Here is a 21899-nt window from a genome sequence, read left to right as displayed (position 1 = left end):
TCAGTATTTGGAGGGTCCTCTCAAAATTCTGCGGCCTTACTTTGATTTTGACACCTGCACTGTGCCATTCCTGATGATTCCATTCAGGATCTGTATCAGCAGGACGGGGCACAGTCCCCAGCACAACTCTTCTGGATTAAAAAAAAAAAAAAAGCCAGGTGATTCATTTGTGTGTGTGTGTGATAAATGGAGTGACTTCATCAGATATTGAAGAAGATTTCTATATTCAGCTCTTTCTGCAGGTTGGAGTTAGCATAGAGTTGGAAAATCAGCTTTGGCGTTCTTTCCTGACTGTCTCTGATTTCCTCTAGTGTTCTCCCTTTTCTGGTCATCAGCTCTCAACAACTCTGCCACTTTTGTGTCCCAAGGTAATAAGAAGTAGGAAACGAAACAGTGCAAAGTGGAGCAAGAAAAGTTATCGGTTACCGTATCAGAGTCCAATGTCTTGGGTGACACTAACGAGGACATGGGCAAGGTGATACCAGAGTGCTTTATCTTGTGATGCTGATACAGTAGCAGCCTCTCAAACATATAACCAGGTTGGATTTCTCACAGGTTTCTCACCTAGTTTTGAATCCCATCCCATTGGTTTCTGCAGAGGAAAAAAAATGTTACGTGGTTTTTAAGTTTGTTCTGGGTGGGGAAGATCTTATGGGGAATGTACTACATATCAGGGGCTCAGCTTCCCCAAGCAGAGCCAACAGATACCAAAATGAGTAAACTGGGAAGCTTTTCTCTCTTTCTGTCTTCATCCCAGATCAAAGAATCCCGAGTTAGGATCTGGATGAAGGATAAGCCCCTGAATTGTCGATGGGCACACCCCACACACTGACCCAGCATCTGAACTTGCTTAACAGGGAGCCGGGGCTAACCTACTTCACCCTGCCTGAGAACCAGGGAGCACTGCATTTCTTCACAGGGTGGAGGAGAAGAGGCAGAATAAACCAAGCCTGGGACACCTCCCTCCTGTCTAGGTGTCCTCACTCTCCTGTTCCAAAAGACTGCAAGGACATGAAGTCAACTTCTACCTGTCTGCTGCTGCTGGTGTCTAATGTATTCTTAGTTTGACCCGATTCCTCTTCTGTCTTTTGGCTTCATGTTAGGGGTTCTTGGTCGAGACCTGCTCTGATGTACATGAAGATTTCAGGTTCAAGATCCATGTGTTTTAAAACGTATTTTATAAACAGGGGAGACTTGAAGCAGGATATAATTGCCAAAACTGGCCTTGAGGTTAGTGACTCTTGGAAAGATTTTTCCTTAAGGCCTAGGTGTGAAAATTTAGTGCAGCAATATCATGAATTCTCAGAAGCAACCCTTTCACGGGAGGCAGTGAGTCATACAGTATCCAGTCAAGCCACTTAAAGCAGAGGACAGTATAGGGAACTTTCACAATCCCTGGGCAATCTCATTTTCTTTCTCCTTTTTTTTTCCTCCCCTTTTCAACTCCTCTACCCCCTTATTTCGACCCTTGAGTGAGTTTTGTGAGGGGTAGGAAGTACGTAACATCTCAGAAACTAGGTTGGGAAACGTGCTTAGCTGTAAAAGCTGGGCTTTATTATTTTGTGTTTTAGAAATGTACATCAGGAGCAGTTGGGGAGGGTCTTTTCTAAAAAAAAAAAAAAATCTTTCAAATTTGATTTTCTGTGCGTATGGCCGTTCTGTAAATACTTTGGGGTTTTTCATTTTTTTGAAAGTAGACAAAATCTGGGATTTTTCCCCCCAAAACATTACAAAAGAACCTGTTTATTTACATGCAAATAAACTTATTTGATAAAAAGTAATATGCCTTCGTGTAGTAAACTTTTAACCTTTGAGTAATTTTCATTCGGCTTTTTTTTTTTTAATATTTTATTTATTTATTTGACAGAGAGCACAGGTAGGCAGAGTGGCAGGCGGAGGGAGAGGGAGAAGCAGGCTCTTCTCTGAGCAGGGAGCCCGATGTGGGGCTTGATCCCAGGACCATGGGATCATGACCTGAGCCGAAGGCAGACACTTAATGGACTGAGCCACCCAGGCGCCCCTCATTCGGCTTTTTAAAGGATTTTGTTTATTTTTAGAGGAGGAGTTGGGGGAGGGTAGAGAGAGAGAGAGAGAGACAAGCAGACTCCCCGCTGAGCAGGGACCTAGGCGGGTGGCTCAACCCTGAGATCATGACCTAAACCAATCAAGAGTCAGCAACACAACTTACTGAGCCACCTAGGTGCCCCTATTCGGCTTTTTAAAAGTCCACCAATCAGAAAAAATTCAATCAGAAAGTAAGTCTTTCCTGAGTATTACTCAGGTTAGCTGAAAAAGATAATTGAAACCTGGAAAAAGACCTGTGAAAGTTTTCTTCATTTGATTTATCTGCTTGAGCCAGTTTTATTATCTTCTGCAAAACTTAGTCACCAAATTCATCAATAATTGGGAGAAAATTGTTCTTAGATCAGATGGGACTGAAAAAGCTGTATTTATCTGAGTGAAGTGAAATAACATTAAAAAGTAGCAGGCAGGAGAGCATATAACACCTAGACCTGGGTTTGTGGGCCTGAGAGTTTCTGAAGCTAGGTTCCTCGGTTAAGAAGCCTTTCTAGGACAAACATGAGAAAGTTAAAAAAATGCTTGAAGAGTTCGGTAATAAAGCTTCTGGTTTGAATATGCCTTTTTTATTTTTTGTATTTTATTTTATTTTTATAATTTTTACTTTTTTTTTAAAGAGCAGGAGCAGGGGTGGAGCTGGCAGATGGGGAGGGTCAAAGGGAGAGAGTCTTTTTTTTTTTTTTTAAAGATTTTTATTTATTTGACAGAGATCATAAGTAGGCAGATACAAAGGGGCGGGGAGCAGGCTCCCAGCTGAGCAGAGAGGCCGATGCGATGCGGGGCTTGGTCCCAGGACCCTGGGATCATGACCTGAGCAGAAGGTAGAGGCTTTAACCCACTGAGCCACTCAGGCGCCCCAAAGGGAAAGAGAATCTTAAGGAGACTCCACGCCTAGCTGCGGGCCTAAGAAAGGGCTGGATCTCACCACCTTAAGATCATGACCTGAGGGGAAATCAAGATTTGGATGCTTAAAGGACAGAGCCACCAAGGTGTCCCAGAATATGCCTGTTTTTAAAAAAAATCTCCAGCACAGTTGCTCTTCAATAAGCTCCTCTCTTTTACACATATTTTACTTTTTTTAAAGATTTTATTTATTTATTTGACAGACAGAGATCACAAGTAGGTAGAGAGGCAGGCAGAGAGAGAGGGAAGCAGGCTCCCTGCGGAGCAGAGAGCCCGATGCAGGGCTTGATCCCAGGACCCCGAGATCTTGACCTGAGCCGAAGAGAGAGGCTTTAACCCACTGAGCCACCCAGGCGCCCTCACATATTTTATTTTTAACTACTCTCTACACCCAAGGCGGCTTGAACCCACAACTCCCACATAAAGAGTGGTAGGCTCCACCAACCCGGCTAGCCAGGTGCCCCAATAATCTCTCTTAAATCAGATTCATAACAATCCAGTCACTAAAGCGAATTAAAAGAGGTATGAAGACAAACATACTTACTTTGGAAATACAATCAGGGGCAATGATCCTGCCAGGACTGCTGGAATTTATGATACAGTTTCTAATACTTCATCTTTGGTACACAATTTTGCAGTTTGTCGCTCTAAAAGAGGGTAAACTTATTCCTTAATCCATGGAAATTCGATCATAAATTTCAAGACCTTGAGGGCTGGCATTGCTAAAGTATAATAATATGATGACACAAACTAGCTTTTATGGAAGGAGCCTAGGAGTCAGACGAATGTCGTAATTTCCACTGGCCAAGCGCCCCCGCCTACTCGTTAAGACACGCTTGTTTCTCCCGCCAAAGTGACGTCAGGATCAGGTTCTCACCAACCAGAGCCCTGATTGGAGGATGGGAAGGCACTAGAGCCCATTGGGCGCCAGCGGCAGTCTGGTGGCGGAGGGGCGGGGGAAGCCAAAGGCACTTCAGCCTCCTCTGGCCCCCCCCCAACCACCAAAGCGCGTCCCTCCCCCAGCTAAAAGGAGTGGTCGCCAAGCTCCTGCGCTGCACACCCTGACCCCAAGGCGCGAGGTGCGGTCTCGCTGTATATTCCTGGAGCAGACGGTAGCGCAGTTACCCCCGCCCCCGTCCTCCTGATCCATGCACAGGGAGACCCACGCCCTGCGGCGGCCCCCCAGGCCTCCCTGCAACACCGGGTAATGCAATCCACGGGGGCGGGAGAGGCGGCGGCATCGACAGCAACGACGGCGGCGGCGGCAGCAGCAGCACTGCCTCAATCTAGAGACAACCAGAAAGCGGAGGAAAATGGCTCCGAGCAGGGACCGCCTGCTGCACTTTGGGTTCAAGGCGACAGTGAGTGATAGGGAAAGGGAGTTGGGTGGCCGGGAAGGACATATGTGGCTGCACAGGCTACCGGGGAAGAAGCGACAAGACTTAGGGGGCTGGGAGGACTTGACAGAAAGCTCAAGTGCTTGCTGGGTGGGTGCGTGCTGTCTGCCAGCGAAGGGGATTATATTGGGCTCCAGTACTATGTGCAGTTGTCCTGCTTTCCTCACTCGCGAGCACGCGCGTACTCACACCCTCCCCACAGCCCCTCCCATACACAAATACACACAGACAGATAGGCACTTCCCTTCCTCTCCTTCTCGCGGTGGGCTTGCGTGGCTCGGAGGCAAGAGCCGGCTCGCGCCGCCGCCGCCGCGCTCCGGCTGCTCCCGGGCGGACAGTCGCGGACTGCGCCCGGGAGTGGGGGAGGGGTGGCCCCGCGCCGCCGCCGCCGCCGCCGCCGCCGCGCGCTCCTCCTCCTCCCCTCCCCACGCCGTTCCAGGGCCCGGGCGGCTCTGCCCAATGAGGAGCGGCGTTGCTGGCAGGTGGGGAGTGTTTTTGTTTTGGGTTGAAGTTGAGGCTGAGGAGAGAGAAGAGCTAGCGACGAGCAGTCGTCGGCGCCGCCGGCTCTGCGGGAGGTGGAGGAGGCCCCGCCGGAGCCGAGAGGTTTCCCCTCCCTGCGGACGGCCCCTGCCCGCCGCTCCTCTACCTCTTCCCGGTCCCGGAACTCCGGGGCCTGCCCGGGGCCCCAGTCTTTGCACTCCACACGCCGCAGCGCCCGGCCCCGGCCGCACCCGCCAGCCTCATGAGGAGGGACGTGAACGGAGTGACCAAGAGCAGGTTTGAGGTGTGAGCCTGGTGGTAGTGGTGGGGTTTTGGGGCGGCGTGAACAAGGCGATTCCCGCTCTTGTGCCCCGAAAATTTCGCTCCGCACGGAGCCTCCTCCCTTGTCTGGCGCCGTCACCCACCGACCGCTGGGGTTTCCAGACTTCTTCCCCCTTTTTCGCGACCCGAAAGCCGGGTGCAGCCCAGCTTTTTTAGTCCTCCGGGCTGGTCACCTCCAGCCTTTTCCACGAGCGGGCCCCGGCTAGGGATTAGCTCTGGCGCCCTAATTCCCCCCTCCCCCCAGTATCACTCAGCTTTCCATTCTTTACACAACCCTTGGCTTGCCTCCCTCCACCCGGCAGAAAAAGCATCACGGCTCCGATCAACCGGAGCTGGCTTCTTTTCTTTCTGCCACCTTCTTCGCGAAGCGAGAGGGAAATTACGAGCCAGAGGGCCATTTCTGAGTTTCAGAGATCTTGGTTAAACTAGGGAAGTGGGGGGTGGTAGACAGGGATGATAGCGACGACCACGAGTTTTCGTTGCGGTGTTTGGTTTGGGTATTGTTCTAATACTTCCTCTTCTTTCCCGTTTAGTCTGTACTTTTGTAGCTCATTGTTTCTGGGAACTCTTAGATGTGTACGGTCTTTGAGGTTGGGACGAAGGTTGGAGAGACTTCAGAAAATCCGTTCTTTAAGAACTTTTTCTCCTTTGGCGAGAAGGGTTTATATAAAGCTAATGGAATGGAGGAATGAATGAGGGAATAGGAAAACACCTGAAAGCGTCTTCAGTGAGTAGTTACCGTGTTAAGGAAGTGATTCCTTTGGGAAGTGAGGTATTCTAACTGCGGGTGAATTTCAGTAGTGTTTACTGAGGGGATAAGGGAAAGAAACTTCTACAGGTGGAAGAGTAAATGTTACCTAGCCCTTTCTGGCAGAGAATCAGACTGACCTGGGATCACTCACAGCTCAGTGTACATCTCACTTGGTGTTTTTCTTCTTTTCCATTTGAAGGATGAAATTGTAAGACCCTGAAACAAAAGTTTAAGGAAACTTGCCCACTAGGTGCCGGGTGTGAAACTGTTACCTAAGTGTCTTCAGTTTAGTCTGTTCCTTGGTTTCTTTTTATGGGGAGACTATTTTGATTTATTCAAGGAGATCTGGGTAGAAAGTGTTGGGGAGAAGTTTAAATTCAGAGTGCTACAATATTACTGTTGGAGGTGAGGAGTGGAGAAAAATGAAGAAATTGGCTCCTTTAGAGTTTTCGTATTTAATTTAATCATAGGAAGAAAATATAGTAGATATAATTTGGTGTTTACTTGAACAGAACTTTAGGTTGCCTTGAAGTAGAGAGATCCAATAAGCTTAATTTAGGGTGGTTTTGTACGTAGTACTACTGTATGGTAAAAGTCCAGACCATCATTAAAATTATTGAGTGGACTTTTAGCAGTTAACAGGAATCTTGAAAGAGAAACCCAGATACTGAAGATCAGAGTGGGGGATAGCCTTTTGCCGTTGCAGTGTGCATTTTGCTATTTTCTTTTAGACTGAGTTATTGTTGGAAGGAGTTCTTTTGTAGTATGTGCTTTAAAATTAAATTGCTGAATCCTATTTTTGTAATTACCTTATATTTTAATTTGTAGTTTACCTGTAGTGGTGGTACTATCATAATAAAATTGATTGCCTTGTTAAGTATATGTCCTTACCTTGAACTAAACCAATGGAAGCTTTCTAAAGGTGCCTGATAAGATAAAGAATAAGAGGGGATTAAAAAACCCTCCTTCTACAGTATTCATGATTAGTTTTTGGTTTATAAATATTTTAATCTTTTATTATAATAAGAAGGGGTCCAATTTACAAGTAGTAAATTGTAATTTTAGGTCTCTTATGAAGTAGTAAACTTACTGCTAATTCATTGAAAACATTTTAAATATTTAGTTTCAATGGATAAGACATGTAGACAAGGCAGTCTTTTCATATCTAAAACATTTACATCAAGTTACCTTGTTTTCTTTTTTAAAGATTTTTATTAGTTTATTTGACAGAGAGAAAGAGACAACGAGAAAGGGAATACAAGCAGGTAGAGTAGGAAAGGGAGAAGCAGGCTTCCCAGGGAGCAAGGAGCCAGATGTGGGGCTTGATGTGGGGCTTGATCCCAGAACTCTGGGATCATGACCTGAGCTGAAGGCAGACACTTAATGACTGAGCCACCTAGGTGCCCTCAGGTTACTTTTTTAATTCTCAAAATTACAGAATGGTCTTTAAACGACTGATAGTTTTATGATTGTAAGTATAGCTGATCCCTGAGAATTTTTTTTGAGGGGAGGACATTTTTGTAGCAAATAATAACTCATTTCAAATTATGGTTAATACAGAAAGTGAAAGATCACTGTTTTCTTTTTCTTGGTCACTTTTTTTTCTGGGTGGAAGATTGATTCATTAAAATCTTAGAAGGAATATTATGTGCATTATGCTTTTGGATGTTGTAATGCAGGCCACACACTTTAAATCTCATGCTCAGGGCTGGAGCTGAGAAAAAAAATTTTAAGTGAAAATAAAGGGAGTAGAATACTCCAGATATGGAGTCAGATATGTAGCATCCTGTAGAATAGCCAGAGTAGATGATAGCCGGGTAAAAGAGCTAAAGAGATAAAGAGATGTGAAAATTTATTGTTCTTTGCTATATCACTTTGGCATTAACTTTCCACAAAAGTAACTCTTATAAGCTAACATAGTGCTGACTAATGTGTCTCTCAGTTGAAATTCTTCATCTAAATACTTTTTATTACATTACTTATAGTATACATTGTTTTGTGGCAAATATTGATAATTTCCTTTCAAACTTAGTTGAATCCTGCATGTCACTCCCTGAGATAGATGTTTTACCTCAGTTACTTCTAATTCTCACAATTCTGTTTTACCGTTGAGGAAAGCTGGGGCCTAAGAAGTGCTCAAGTTGCACAGCTAGTAAGTGGGGGAGCCAAGCTTCCAACCTGCTCTCTGTCATTCTGCTCTGTTTTTAGCATAACATAGCATAAATACCCATAAAATGTGTGGACAATTACTTTGCTACATTTCTTCATCCAGTATATTTTATTTTGTCTTTGCTATCAAGAATGAAGTTGTCTTTCATTTGAAGTACTATAATGCGTGTTACCTTTTTAAAAAAAGTTTAAGGGGGAGGGGCAGAGGGGAAAGCGAGAGAATTTTTTTTTTTTTAAAGATTCTACTTATTTATTTGACAGACAGAGATCACAAGTAGGCAGAGAGGCAGGCAGAGAGAGAGAGGAGGAAGCAGGCTCCCTGCCCAGTAGAGAGCCCAATACAGGCAGATCCCAGGACCCCAGGATCATGACCCGAGCCAAACGCCGAGGCCTTAACCCACTGAGCCACCCAGGTGCCCCTGAGAGAGAGAATCTTAAGCAAGAGCAGACACCATGCCCAGTGTGGAGCTTGACTTAGGGCGCTGATCTCACAACACTGAGATCATGATCTGAGCTAAAATCAAGAATTGGATGCTGGGATGCCTGGGTGGCGCGCAGTCCATTAAGGTCTGCCTTCTGTTCAGGCCCTGATCCTGAGGTCTTGGGATCGTGTCCCACATCAGGCTCCTTGTTCAACGGGGGATCCTGCTTCTCCTTCTGCTTGGCATCCCCCCTGCTTGTGCTCTCTTGCTCTCTCTCTCTCTCTCTGACAAATAAATAAAAATTTTTTAAGGTTTTTTTTTGTTTTTTTTTTTGACAGAGATCACAAGCAGGCAGAGAGTGGGGAGGGGAAGCAGGCTCCCTGCTCCCAGGTGCCCCTAAATAAATAAAATATATTTTTTTAAAAAGTGTTGCTGGGATGCCTGGGTGGCTCAGTTGGTTAAGCCGCTGCCGTCCGGCTCAGGTCATGAACCCAGGGTGCTAGGATCGAGTCCCCTATCGGGCTCCTTGCTCCTCTTCCCTGCTTCTCTCTCCACCTCTGCCTGCCTCTGCGTGCGCGCTCTCTCTCTCTCTCTCTCTCTCTGACAAATAAATAAAATCTTAAAGAAAAAAAAAGTGTTGGATGCTTAACCAGCTGAGCCACCCAGATGCCCTTATGTGTGTTACCTTAACACTCAGATTAGTTACAGACAGGTATAAATATCTAAGCTAGCCCTCGAATCTTAAGTTTAGATTTTTTTCAGTAAAGCCTCTCCATTTCATCGTTGTCTTAGTACCTCCATCATAAGATGACAGTACTGTCGGAGTAAAATTTCTATCCTTTTGGGTTCATTAAAAAGTCTAGTTACCTATTATGAAAACATTAACCAACATCACAGATACTATTGACAGTTTAATCAGTGCCTGAAAATGTTACAATTCATACAGTTAGGAAATAAGTTCCAAGTGGGATACTTTGAATCCCTGTTCATCACTGTTTTTTCATTATACCTCACTGCTGCCTTGATAAATGTATAAAATTATAGCCTGTAAGATTAAATTGTACTACTTATTTGCCTGCTTCATTTTATCAAGACAGTTTGTCTAAAACAAGAAAAATCATAAAATCTGGTATGGCAGAAAGAATACACTGTGTTGGGAGTTGAAAGAACTGGATGTTAATCTTAATTTTTGCCACCAATTAACTATAACTTCGGTTGTTTCTTTTTATTTCTCCAGTCTGCTCATTTCCCTCCTTTGAAAAACAAAGAAGTTAGAATCAGTTGTTGTGGTTCCTTTTATTCCAGAATCCTGTGAATCTGTAATTTTTAAAATAAAATTGGAGGACCACATTTCCTTGGCTGTTTCTCCTAAAACAGCCACTCCAATATTGTTAAAGTTTGTAGGCAGAGTTGCACAGTACTGCTAAGGCCGCAGTAATTACCTTTTTTCTCCCATAAGGTTTTATCTTCTAAAGAACATTCTGGGGGCCCCTGGGTGGCTCAGTTGTTAAGCATCTGCCTTTGGCTTCGGTCATGATCCCAGGGTCCTGGAATCCAGCCCTGCAGAGGAGGGAGCCTACTTCTCCCTCTCCCACTCCAACTGCTGCTGTTCCCGCTCTCACTGTCTCTCTCTTTCTCTCTCTCTGTGTCAAATAAATAAATAGGAACATTCTGCATAGTAAATGACCATCTTTTCCTAATTAGTTCACGTGGAAAATGTTGTACATTTTTCCAGTGGGTGACAGCCATTTGCTTCATTATGTTTGAAAAGCTTTGCAATGGGAAAGTGTACTAGTAAAAGTAAGGGATTTTATTTTTAACACTTTAGAGATTAGTTTGAAAGCAGTTATCTATTATTATACAAGGATCAGATTAGAGGTCTAGGCATTTGGGCCTATTCGGATATTGTGTTTTTTAAAATAGTGTTATTAATGTTTATTGTGTAATTATGGGTCCTTCTACCTTTTTTTTTTTTTTAAGATTTTTAAATTTATTTATTTGACAGACAGAGATCACAAGTAGGCAGAGAGGCAGGCAGAGAGAGAGAGAGGAGGAAGCAGGCTCCCAGCTGAGCAGAGAGCCCGATGTGGAGCTCGATCCCAGGACCCTGGGATCACGACCTGAGCGGAAGGCAGAGGCTTCAAGCCACCGAGCCACCCAGGCGCCCCTTGTTTTGTTGTTTTTTTAAGATTTTTTTTTTTTTTTTTTTTTGAGAGAGAGACAGCACGAAGAAGCAGAGGCAGCAGTAGAGGGAGAGGGAGGGGCCGGCTTCCTGCTGAGCAGGGAACCTGATGTGTGGCTCAGCTACAGTGTGGGGTTCTATACCCCAGGCCCCTGGGACCATGGCCTGAGCCTAAGGCAGTCTCTTAACTAACTGACTGGTGTCCCTCCTTTTTACCTTTTAAAGTTTGGTATATTGTTATCATGTACTTACTGTAGTAATTCATTATTTTAAAATCAATGTATGTATGTTTCTACTGTCTACGTAAGATAAGTCATTACACATTGAAAATTATGTTTTCCATTGTCATTAAAAATTTTTAACTTGGCAAAAACTTTACAAAGTATGTTCTTAATATTTAAGTCATACATTCTTATTTTTTAGATGTAATCTATTTCTGCATGGAAGATTTTCAATCATTGAATCAGTATTAGAAATGTTCAGAAGGGGTGCCTGGGTGGCTCAGTGGGTTAAGCCGCTGCCTTCGGCTCAGGTCATGATCTCGGGGTCCTGGGATCGAGTCCCGCATCGGGCTCTCTGCTCGTCAGGGAGCCTGCTTCCCTCTCTCTCTCTCTCTCTGCCTGCCTCTCCGTCTACTTGTGATCTCTCTGTCAAATAAATAAATATAATCTTTAAAAAAAAAAAAAAAAAAAAAGAAATGTTCAGAAGTATTTACACTTTCAAATTTTTATATTCTTATGTTTTAGGTCATTTGTCAGTTTTAGCTGTTAGTGTTGATGTCACATTTTAATCTTAATTTATAAAATCCTCCTCTTTTTATCTCCCAAGTGTCTCTCTTCAAATCTTGGTCTCATTTTTCTTGCAAATTATTAAGTACTTTTGTTACAGGCCAGGGATTCCATACCCAGCCCTTAGATTAGTTTCCCAACCTGTGACACATTGGGAACTGAATTAAAATTTTCAGTAATCTAACTAGTACTGTGGTTTTTGAAGGGTATTTTTAGATGTTCAAAATAAAATATTCCGTTACACCAGGAAAATCCAAGGGAGGGAGGAAGAAGAAAGAATGCCCTTAAACTGACCAAATTTAGCTGCTTGTGCATAGTTGTCTTTATACTGTTTTCCTACTTGGTCTTCCAGACTTTGTGGATGCTTAGATCAGACCCTTACCCAAAGATTGACTCAGAAAAATGCAGGCATACAACTTGGTTGTACAGTTTTATGTCTTAGCACATTTGGACCCATTTGATAAAAGATTTTAACTTAATAGCAACTAACATTAGGTGGTGGTATTGAACTGTGCCATGGTATTTGTGCTTGATTCATCTTGTTTAATTATATAACTTTTAAAAATGAAGGTATGTATTCAGGTGTAAATAAATCCAAAATATATCTGCATTAGCTTTTGAAGACTTTCTTTTAAAAGAATGGCTTTGCTGCGTATTTTCAGCACATAATCTAATAACTATATAGCAGACGTGTGAGTTATAGCAATAGGTTAAGTAGCCTCTATTCCCTAATCATTTTTCCTCCAATTTGACTTTATGATATTCTCTTGAATTTAATAAGCCTCATATCTGACGGTAGTAATCAGGTAGGAATGTAATTTAAGTCATTTTTGCTCAGTCTCTTAAGTTGCTGTGAGGTTAAAGTCACCAATTAAATCATGGTAGACAAGAATTTAGTCAATCATGAAATATATATTGGCAATTTCTTCCATTTTTTTTTTAAAGATTTTATTTATTTGGGAGACATAGAGAGAGAATGAGAGGGAGAGAGCATGAGGAGGGGTGAGAGGGAGAAGCAGGGTCCCCACTGAGCAGGGATCCTGATGTAGGGCTTGATCCCAGGACCCCAGGATAATGACCTGAACCGAAGGCAGCCGCTTAATCCACTGAGCCACCCAGGCGTCCCTTCTTCCATTTTTGTCCTTGAATTATGTCCCAGGAATTTCTAGTAAAAACTAAAAAGGAAATTGAATACTGTGAAAGCAAGTAGCAAATTGATCTTATGCATTACTTGCTAAGACAAATCATATCTAACAATTTGGGGGTGAAGGTAAGCAATAAATCAAATGCCTGCCCGATTTTATATAATTAGATATGCCAGCTATTATGGTATTTGTTGGTTAGTGTGCTTCCTGATCAACTAGAGGATGCAGGCAGATATAGTTTCATAAATTGTTTTAAAGTAAAAAATGGAAAAGCATTTTCAGTTTTACTACTAATTTGTAACAATAAGAAACCCTAGGTATAGGTACTCTGGGTGCTTCGAGTTTGCTTTACGAGCTGCAGAATGAGGTGATTTCTGTGGCAGGGAAGACAGGCAAAAAGAAAACAGTAAATTATCTAGATTAGGGCAGGTTTTTAAATATAGAGTGCCTATTCTTATGCATATGGCACTCTTGGTTGACAGTTTAGGCCCAGGGGAAGGTCATTGCCAACTCTGTGTATACTGAATTACAGTTTACCAACAAAGAGCCAGTTTTGTTATGTTTTTCTTTTTCTTTTTTCCTCTTTCAAAGAGGGTGGGCGGGGAGTTGCCTGTAACTTAACAATTGAATGTTAGCTGTAAATGTTAGCCACAAAGTTTTCCAGAGTTCTCTGTTAGAATATTATCCTTTTTTTTGTCATGTTATTTTTGTTTGTTTTGTTTTTAAATCATTCTTTGTCATCTTATTTTTTGAACCAGATCATTTATACATTTTAATGTTCTAATTTTGAAATTAATTTGAGTAAAAAGAGGATGAAAGTGTTAAGGTGATTTCTTAAGGATTTCTTAAGGATTTACAAATGGAAATAATATAATTCTGAACTTTGAAATAAGTACTCACATCCATGTATTTTATAAATATGCATTATATGTATATGTAATGATATGTATGTAATAACGTGTGTGCGTACTGGTATCTGTATGTCCTTTGTGGACCTCCATTGCTGCAACTGTAAGTTCTTTCTATCATAGAAATTCTGTGATTCTCTATAAATAAGTCCCCTAACTTGCTGCAGATTAGAGATTAGATACTCAGTTTTATTCCCAGTGTTCTTACATTTCTTTGCTTACAACTGCTAGTAAAGACAAAACAGCCTGTGTGATCTTAACCCATATTCTACTTTGGAATCCTGGTTGTTCTTGCGCTGAATTCTGATAGAAGTAGAAGTAGAGGCTTAGAGAAAGAAAAAACTGGTATATGTCTGTCCAAACGAACATCTTTGCCAGAGGAGTGAAGAATGGATATAATGATTGTATAATATCCTGGAGTTTAGTGGGCTGTGATTCAGTTTCTTAGGATGTATGGAATTTATATAGAGAGAATCTGTTTAAGAGCATTAGCTTTGTCTGAGCTCTGAGTCAAACTCTGAAGTCTGATTTTAAACCCTGGCTTGCCACTTAACCATCTATGTGAGCTTGGACAAGTTACTTAATCTCTCTGAGTCTCAAATTTTCAATATCCAAAATGGGTATAATGCCTACTTGACTGGATTGTGGGGATTTAATTCTGTAATGTTAGCACTTAGCAAGTTGTCTACTGAACAATAAGGGCTCAGTAAATAATGCCTATTATTATATTACTTTGTGGAATCTACCACACAGTAAGCACTCAGTAAATGATGACTCTGATTATATTTATTTAAAGTAGAAGTGTTTTTAATTAGACTTTTTGTAAATCATTATTTTAATTTTTTTTAAGGAAAAATTCTATTACAAAGGAAATAATGTAACTAGTTATCTCTTTATTCATCTGATTCAGTTTTATGTATTGGGTTTATGAAACAGGAACACCTATGAATTTTAATCAGTGTAGTTGAAGAGTAGTAATTTAGCAGTGTTTCAATCTGGAGTTTGTACTACAACCAGTATTGTATTCATTGTTAGGCAGATGTGGGTAAATGCCTCTGAAGATGAGAAGAATCTGGCACCAAATTGTAAGTTGACATTTAAAACACTAGATCAGTCAGCTTTTACCCAGAAACCAGTCTTTCTCCCTTCCCTGATTTGTAGAAAATAAAGCTATGGCATGACTGAATACAGACAAGTAGAGATGTATTTATTTTTGAAAAAGAAGTCTGCATTGCTGATACTCTTTCCCCACACTCATCCTTATCAGCTTTTTGAAAATGTTGACATGTCCTTCATGTAAAGAAGCCCAAGTTGGAAAAAATCACATCCTAACTTATTTCTGCAACCCATTTGTGGGAAAGAAACTTGACCTCTTTTGGAATTGTCCTTGGATAAGTTAAAACATCTATTGAATACTATAACTTTCCTGACATATTCTCATGAATAGTAGTACTTCAGGAAGATAAGGGACTTAATAGTATTCTTAGCCAGAGCTAACAGGTACACAAAAGAAGTTTCCCAAATCTAGATCTCTACAACAACAAAAAATGCAGTCTCAAAACATTTCTTAAGAAAGAATAATTGTATGTAGATTATATGCCTCAAAAGGTAGATTATAGGCCCTAAGTGACATAAATTTAATCTGAATTCATCAGTCTCTGGTCCAGACAGAAAAGTTTGGCCAAATATAGGAATCAAGATCCCAGGGCACCTCATGTCGGCACTGTTGGGAGCTTACGCTGAGCCCGGGAAAAACCACTTACCTCTGTTTGTCTTTAGAGCTCTAAAATAAGATTTCAGATGTGTATTACGTAACTTAATACAAACGAGATTGTTAGGTAAAGGTGAGATCTAATATAATGTTGTATGTCAGTTATAGCTCAGTTTAAAAAAAAGATAAAACCTAGAACTCTTCCTAATAGTACTCCCTACGTGGACATTATTAAGGAGGAATAAGTGAAACTAAATTTCATTTATAGAAACTGAGTGTCACAATAGAAATAAATAAGGAAGGACCTGAATGTCTGTTAGAATTACCAGTGAAGTTGCCCAATACTGATCCCTTAAAACCTTTGGATCTGGCATGCAAGTTTCAGAAGTTCCCTTAGACATAATATAAGTTTATGTTAAAAAAATACTGTGAGGGGCGCTTGGGTGGCTCAATGGGTTAAAGCCTCTGCTTTCAGCTCAGGTCATGATCCCAGGGTCCTGGGATTGAACCCCGCATTGGGCTCTCTGCAGCAGGGAGCCTGCTTCCTCCTCTCTCTCTCTGCCTACTTGTGATCTCTGTCTGTCATATAAATAAATAAAATCTTTTAAAAACTGTGATAAGTAATACAAATGTAACTTGTATTTGCAGCCTGAACTCCATGGAGAAATAGATTTAACATACCATGAATTTGTCATCTTAAAATCAGTACACCTGTCAGGTTTCTGTCCTATCCTAGATGTTTTAGTCCTGGAAACAAGATGCGGTATCTAATATATAGCACCTAAAAGACAGTTAATTTGTTACTTTGGTGTTTTACATGAGCAGATACGTTCAGTTTCACCAGCGAAACCACCAGAACACACTATACAGCCTCTTAAGCTATGAGAAACATCTTGGAGCTCAGGCAAGCGTATCTGACCTTGTCTAGGGCTCAGAAAATCTCACTATAGAAAATCAAGGTGTACTGCTGGTAGGAGTTCAGTACTACACAAAATTTACTTAGCTACCAACTGTGTGTCCGATATTGATAGGTGTTAAAGGTACAAAGCTGCTCTAAAACATTGTCTCTGCCTCTAGTCTAGTTAGGAAGAAAGATAATTAGTAGGTTCTGGTAAATGCAGGGTTAGAGGTATTGAAGAGTACAAGAACCAATTTCATGAAAAGCATTCATAGTGCATTTAAAAGAAAACAAAACTCATTGACCCTGATTTTTAAAAATATTAGCACTTTAATGTCAGGCGTAAACTCTTAAGAGTGCAGGTATGAATTACTTACCCTTCTTTCTGACATTCTCTGCATATTTACAAGAAAGGACCAAGGGAAAAGATAGGCAGGTTTTTATTAGTAATTTCTTTGAGTTTGCTGACCCATCTTTAGGCAAACAAAACAGTAGCACCACTAATAATAGAGCTAATCAGAGTCACTGCTCCTCACTAAAGCTGGACATTCCTCTGAGATTCAAACAGAAATTAAACAAGGTTAGAAAAAGAGAAACAACAGGAAAGTAACACTTTGACCAGTAGTTCCAGGAGTTCATTGTATAGTTTGTCGGTAAACACTGGTGCTCCATTTGTTTTTCAGGGAATAAATAAATCTCCTTAAGAAATTTATGAATGACTTTGCATAATGCTGAAGAAAAAAAAATTTATATAGATATTTTTTTCAGCGTGTATATATATATATGTGGCATCCTACTCACCCCCTCCTTCAGTAGGAGAGAGATTTGAACTTCTCAAGTAACAAATTGATACAGTGTTTTACATATTAAAGAATATGTTCCCGTTTATGATTTCATTTGAACTTAAAAAAAATCTTGTGTGTTAGATGGAGGGTGTTTCTCTGCTGTTTTATAGATAAGAAAGCAGATGCTCTGAAAGGCTGTTATTTTCCCAACATTAAATAGCTAAGTATAAAAGCCAGAACTTTAATCCAGTTGACTTGAAGTCTGTGATACTTGTCTCTAGTGTATGCTGACTAAGAATCAGTTGTTTTGAACAATTTATTCATTATTCCTCTTTTGATCCATAGCAGGCGTTTATAAGATGTTGGTTAGAACTGATTTAACACTTGAGTTTGTGGCCATGAAACTGAGCAAAGCTAATTGTGTGGAGGGATTACAAAGTATGGGAATAGAACCAGTACTTTGGCTTATTAGCCATACTTACTAGCCAACTTAAATAACTCCCTTAAACAGCCATGAACAAATATTCTGTGTAAAGAGTATCAAGGTACTTGTGTAAATTACGGTTTGACCAAAAGCTCTTAGTATATAATCCATATGGTCTAATAAAACTGAGTTGATTACCCTCTTTACTATAATTCTTCGTGAAGACTAGGAGTGAGCTATTAAAACAGTTCAATAAGTATTTGTAGAACCTTGAATATAAGTTTGTGAAGCTTCATATTAAGCCTTTTTGCAAGTGTTTTCTTTGGTTTGACTTACATAGTCTGGGCAGCATTTTCCTCAGTTTTGAATTGAGCCGCTCAGCCATCTCTATTTATTTCAGTAATGTAAAATTTGCATAAAAAATGATCCCATCCAAAAAAAAAAAAAAAAAAAAAAAAGATCCCATCCAGGGACACCTCGGTGGCTCAGTCAGTTAAGCGTCTGCCTTTGGCTCAAGTTGTGATCCCAGGGGCCTAGAATCGAGGCCCGTATCCTCTGGCTCCCCGCTCAGTGGGGAGCCTGCTTCTCCTTCTGCCTGCTGCTCCCCCTGCTTGGGCTTGCTTGTTCTCTGACAAATAAAATCTTAAAAAAAAAAGTATCTCACCCATAAAAATACAAGCTGTTCTAGAGTTATGGCCAGGATCTATCTGACCCTTCTAACCACTATCAAATACATGTTAAAATGAAATGTGTAATTAACTCATTTTAGTCTTTTTTTTTTTTTTAATAAGTAAATTCTAGGCCCAGTGTGGGCTTGAACTGATGACCCTGAGTTGAAATATCTACTAACTGAGCCAGCCAGCCACCTTTTAGTCTTGACAATATTACATACCTACGTAGGATCCAATTTTGTTCTGTGTTTTACATGCTCTGGGTATAGTCAGGTGACTGGGTTTTTGTGGGTGTTGTTGGTAACAGTACTGGTGACAGTATTGGTATTGAATTAACATGAGAATGATAAACCGCAGGATTCAATGCAGCATTAGTCTGGGAACTAGGGGAGAATATGTAGGCTCCACATTATCGTAATTGCACTTAGTGTTTTTCTTCTCTGCAATTAAGTCTGGATACACATTCAGGATGAACATTAGCTAGTCAAATAGTATTTGTAGGTAGTTGTTATGCTTAGTGCCAGTAGTACTCTTTTTTAAAAAATTTTTTAGTATTTGTTTATTAGAGAGCAAGTGTGCATGAGAGAGCACAAGTGATGTAGAGGGAGAAGCAAGCTGTTCATCAAGCAGGGAGTCCAACATTGGACTTGATTCCAGGACCCTGGGATCATGACCTGAGCTGAAGGCATTCACTTAACCTACTGAGTCACCCAGGCACCCCACCAGTAGTACCCTTAGAAAAGGAAAGGATCAGATGGAAATCTAAGTAACACTTAACCAAAACTAGTTCAGTAAACTTTCCTGTATGTAGTTTTTATTTATAGCAGCTGAGTTGGGCTATGACTGTTTAAATGGTGTGCTCTGTGAAATGTTACCATTATTTTAGCCAAGGGAAACTAGCATCAGCCTCTTTGGCTGTCCTAAACTAACTTCAGGTCCCTAAGTTCAATATATTTCAGGGACATGTTTCTGCCCACTTCTGTCTTATAGGCCTGTGGTCTAATTTGGGACTGAAAATAGAGGCTAAATTAAATTACTTATTCCTGGAAGAGAAATAAAACCATAATTTTCTATTTAACTTAAAGTGAGTTTCAAGTGAAAAGTAATTCCTCTGCCCCCCATCTCCAGAGGTAATCATTGTTAACTGTTTACTATATATACATTTGTAAATTATGCAAATTATGTATGGTTATGTTCATATTTTATGAATAAACAAGATTATACTAGACTTAAGTTTTTTAGCATCTTTTCCCTCTTTTAAGTTAATAAGTTTTATGTAGTTTATATAAGCAATACATTAAGAAATTCTTACTTAAAATATTAAAACATTTTAAGTATGATAAAAATTTCCCCTTACACTGCCCATAATCCTGATCCTGTCTACCTAAAGAATAAGAACCAGTTTTAAACTTTGCAATATCCTTGTAACTCTTTTATTGTGCTTTTCTTCGTGTATGTGCCTTTTTTTTTTTTTTTTTAAGATTTTGTTTATTTGAGAGACACAGACGGCACAAGCAGGTAGAGTGGCAGCGTGAGAGGGAGAAGCAGACTTTCCACTGAATATGGAGCCCACCGTGGGGCTCGATCCTGGGACATCCCATGATCATGACCAGAGCTGATGGCAGACGCTTAACAGACTGAGCCACCTAGACACACCTTTTATTATGATTTTATATAGCATTAGTTTTCTGTGTGTGTGTTTACATAATTAGTCTCATATTGTGTCTGTCATTCTGTAATTTTAAGTACAGTATGTCTTTTTTTTTTTTTTTTTTTTTTTTTTAGATTTTATTTATTTATCTGACAGAGAGAGACACAGTGAGAGAGGGAACACAAACAGGAGGAGTAGGAAAGGGAGAAGCAGGCTTTCCGCTGAGCGGGGAGCCTGATGCAGGGCTTGATCCCAGGACCCCGGGATCATGACCTGAGCTGAAGGCAGTCACTTAACGAACTGAGCCACCCAGGCACCTCACTATAGTATGTCTTAAGAGATCTGTAGATGTATTTCTTTTAACAGCTACATAGTATTATATAAATATTCTAGTTTATAAAGCTAGCTATTAATGGACCTTTAGGTTTTCTCCTTCGCAGATCAAACAAAAATGCAACAAATATTCTGGTACCCATACATATGCCTTCTGGTGTATATGTGCAAGTGTTCCTTTATGGCAAATACCAGGGAGAGGGATTTTGGGGTCATAGGGAATGTTTTTTAGATTTATTTTATATTGTCAAATTGACTTCTGAATTTATGTTTCGGCCCATAGTGTATGAGTGAACTTGTTTCTTTATACCTTCATTCAAAATAATGTTTCCCAACTTTAAAATTTTTTGTTGACTGGTGAAAAGTTGTATTTTATTGCTTTATTTTGTATTCACATTACTACTGAAGTTGAGTGTCTACTGTTTTATGTTATAGTCTTGATGTTTTATATTGATCACTTTTATTTCTTCCATAGATTACCTATTTTATTCTTTGTCAAGTGTTAAAAATTGGGTTGTGGAGTGCCTGGGTGGCTCAGTGGGTTAAAGCCTCTGCCTTCGGCTCAGATCGTGATCCCAGGGTCCTGGGATCGAGCCCCACATCGGGCTCTCTGCTCCGTGGGGAGCCTGCTTCCTCCTCTCTCTCTGACTGCCTCTCTGCCTACTTGTGATCTGTGTCTGTCAAGTAAATAAATAAAATCTTAAAAAAAAAAATTGGGTTGTGTCCTTCCTAGGCATTCCTGATATTGAATACTAGCCCTTTGTCTACTTACATATTTGCAAAAACTTCTATTGAGTGGGCTTGTCTCTTTGCTTATATTTTTTCTGCGTTTATATAAAAAACAGTCCCTTATTCCAAGATTATAAATATCCTTCCTTATTTTGTCACATTAAAATTTTTTTTCATCTGTTTTTAACCTTCCTGAAGTTTATTTTGTAAGATAGGATTCTAAATGAGCTTTCCCCCCATATGGATACCCAGTTATTCTACCATGGTTTAGTCCATCTTCTCCCCACTGGTTTTGAAATGCCTTTTTTTTTTTTTTAAGATTTTATTTTTGATAGAGAGACACAGCGAGAGCGGGAACACAAGCAGGCGGAGTGGGAGAGGGAGAAGCAGGCTCCGCGCTGAGCAGGGAGCCCGATGAGGGACTCGATCCCAGGATCCCAGGATCATTACCTGAGCAAAAGGCAGACGCTTAACTAACTGAGCCACCCAGATGCCCCTTGAAATGCCATTTTTAACATAAAATTAATTAATTCAGAGGTCTGTTTTTGAACTGTGTTCTGTTTCATACATCTATTTTTTATTGCCAGTACCACAGTTCTGGTTAATTGGCCTTATACGTTAATTTGGGGAAATTCATAACTTCATAATATTTTCTTTCCCATTCATGAACATTATACATATTTAGCTTTTTCTAGCACATTTGTATAGAGTTCTTCCTTTACGATTTTACCCAGTTTTTGTTTTTGCATGCTTTATCATTTTTAATAATATTATAAGTGGACTTTTTTTCTGTTATATTTTCTAATCACTCATTCAGTCAGCAAATGTTTGTTGAGTAATTTATACATGCATGAGATTGCTATTGATGCTGAGGGTATAAAAGTGGACAAAATGCAAGAAATGCCCTTTGGGAGTTTAAAATGTAGTGAGGGAAATTCGACATAAAACTGGTTTTAAAAGTAATTATAGAGACGCCTGGGTGGCTCAGCAGGGTAAAGTGTCTGCCTTTGGCTCAGGTCATGATCCCAGGGTCCTGGGCTCTGCTCTGCAGGGAGCCTGCTTCCCCCTCTCTCTCTGTGTGCCTCTTTGCCTAATTGTGATTTCTGTCTGTCAAATAAATAAAATCTTTTA

The 21899-nt window shown here is 40.6% G+C and overlaps 1 protein-coding gene across 3 annotated transcripts in view; it reads left to right on the top strand.

Annotated features, from left to right (window-relative positions):
- Positions 1–3961: 3961 nt before the first annotated feature.
- Positions 3962–21899, top strand: part of FBXL20 (F-box and leucine rich repeat protein 20) — a 96865-nt gene continuing 78927 nt past the window's right edge. Inside the window, exon 1 of one of the 3 annotated variants that reach the window (XM_032871484.1) lies at positions 3962–4343. In XM_032871484.1, the coding sequence (XP_032727375.1) occupies positions 4296–4343 (48 nt within the window). In that variant the 5' untranslated portion in view covers positions 3962–4295. Of the gene's footprint in view, positions 4344–4836; positions 5164–21899 lie in introns of those variants that run through there. The other 2 variants (XM_032871481.1, XM_032871482.1) reach the window with 2 other exon arrangements.

Source organism: Lontra canadensis, unplaced genomic scaffold (assembly GCF_010015895.1).
Source record: "Lontra canadensis isolate GAN:19392208 unplaced genomic scaffold, GSC_riverotter_1.0 scaffold43, whole genome shotgun sequence".
Taxonomy (NCBI): domain Eukaryota; kingdom Metazoa; phylum Chordata; class Mammalia; order Carnivora; family Mustelidae; genus Lontra; species Lontra canadensis.
Note: the sequence above shows the minus strand (reverse complement) of the source record. Positions and strands in the feature narration are given on the sequence as shown.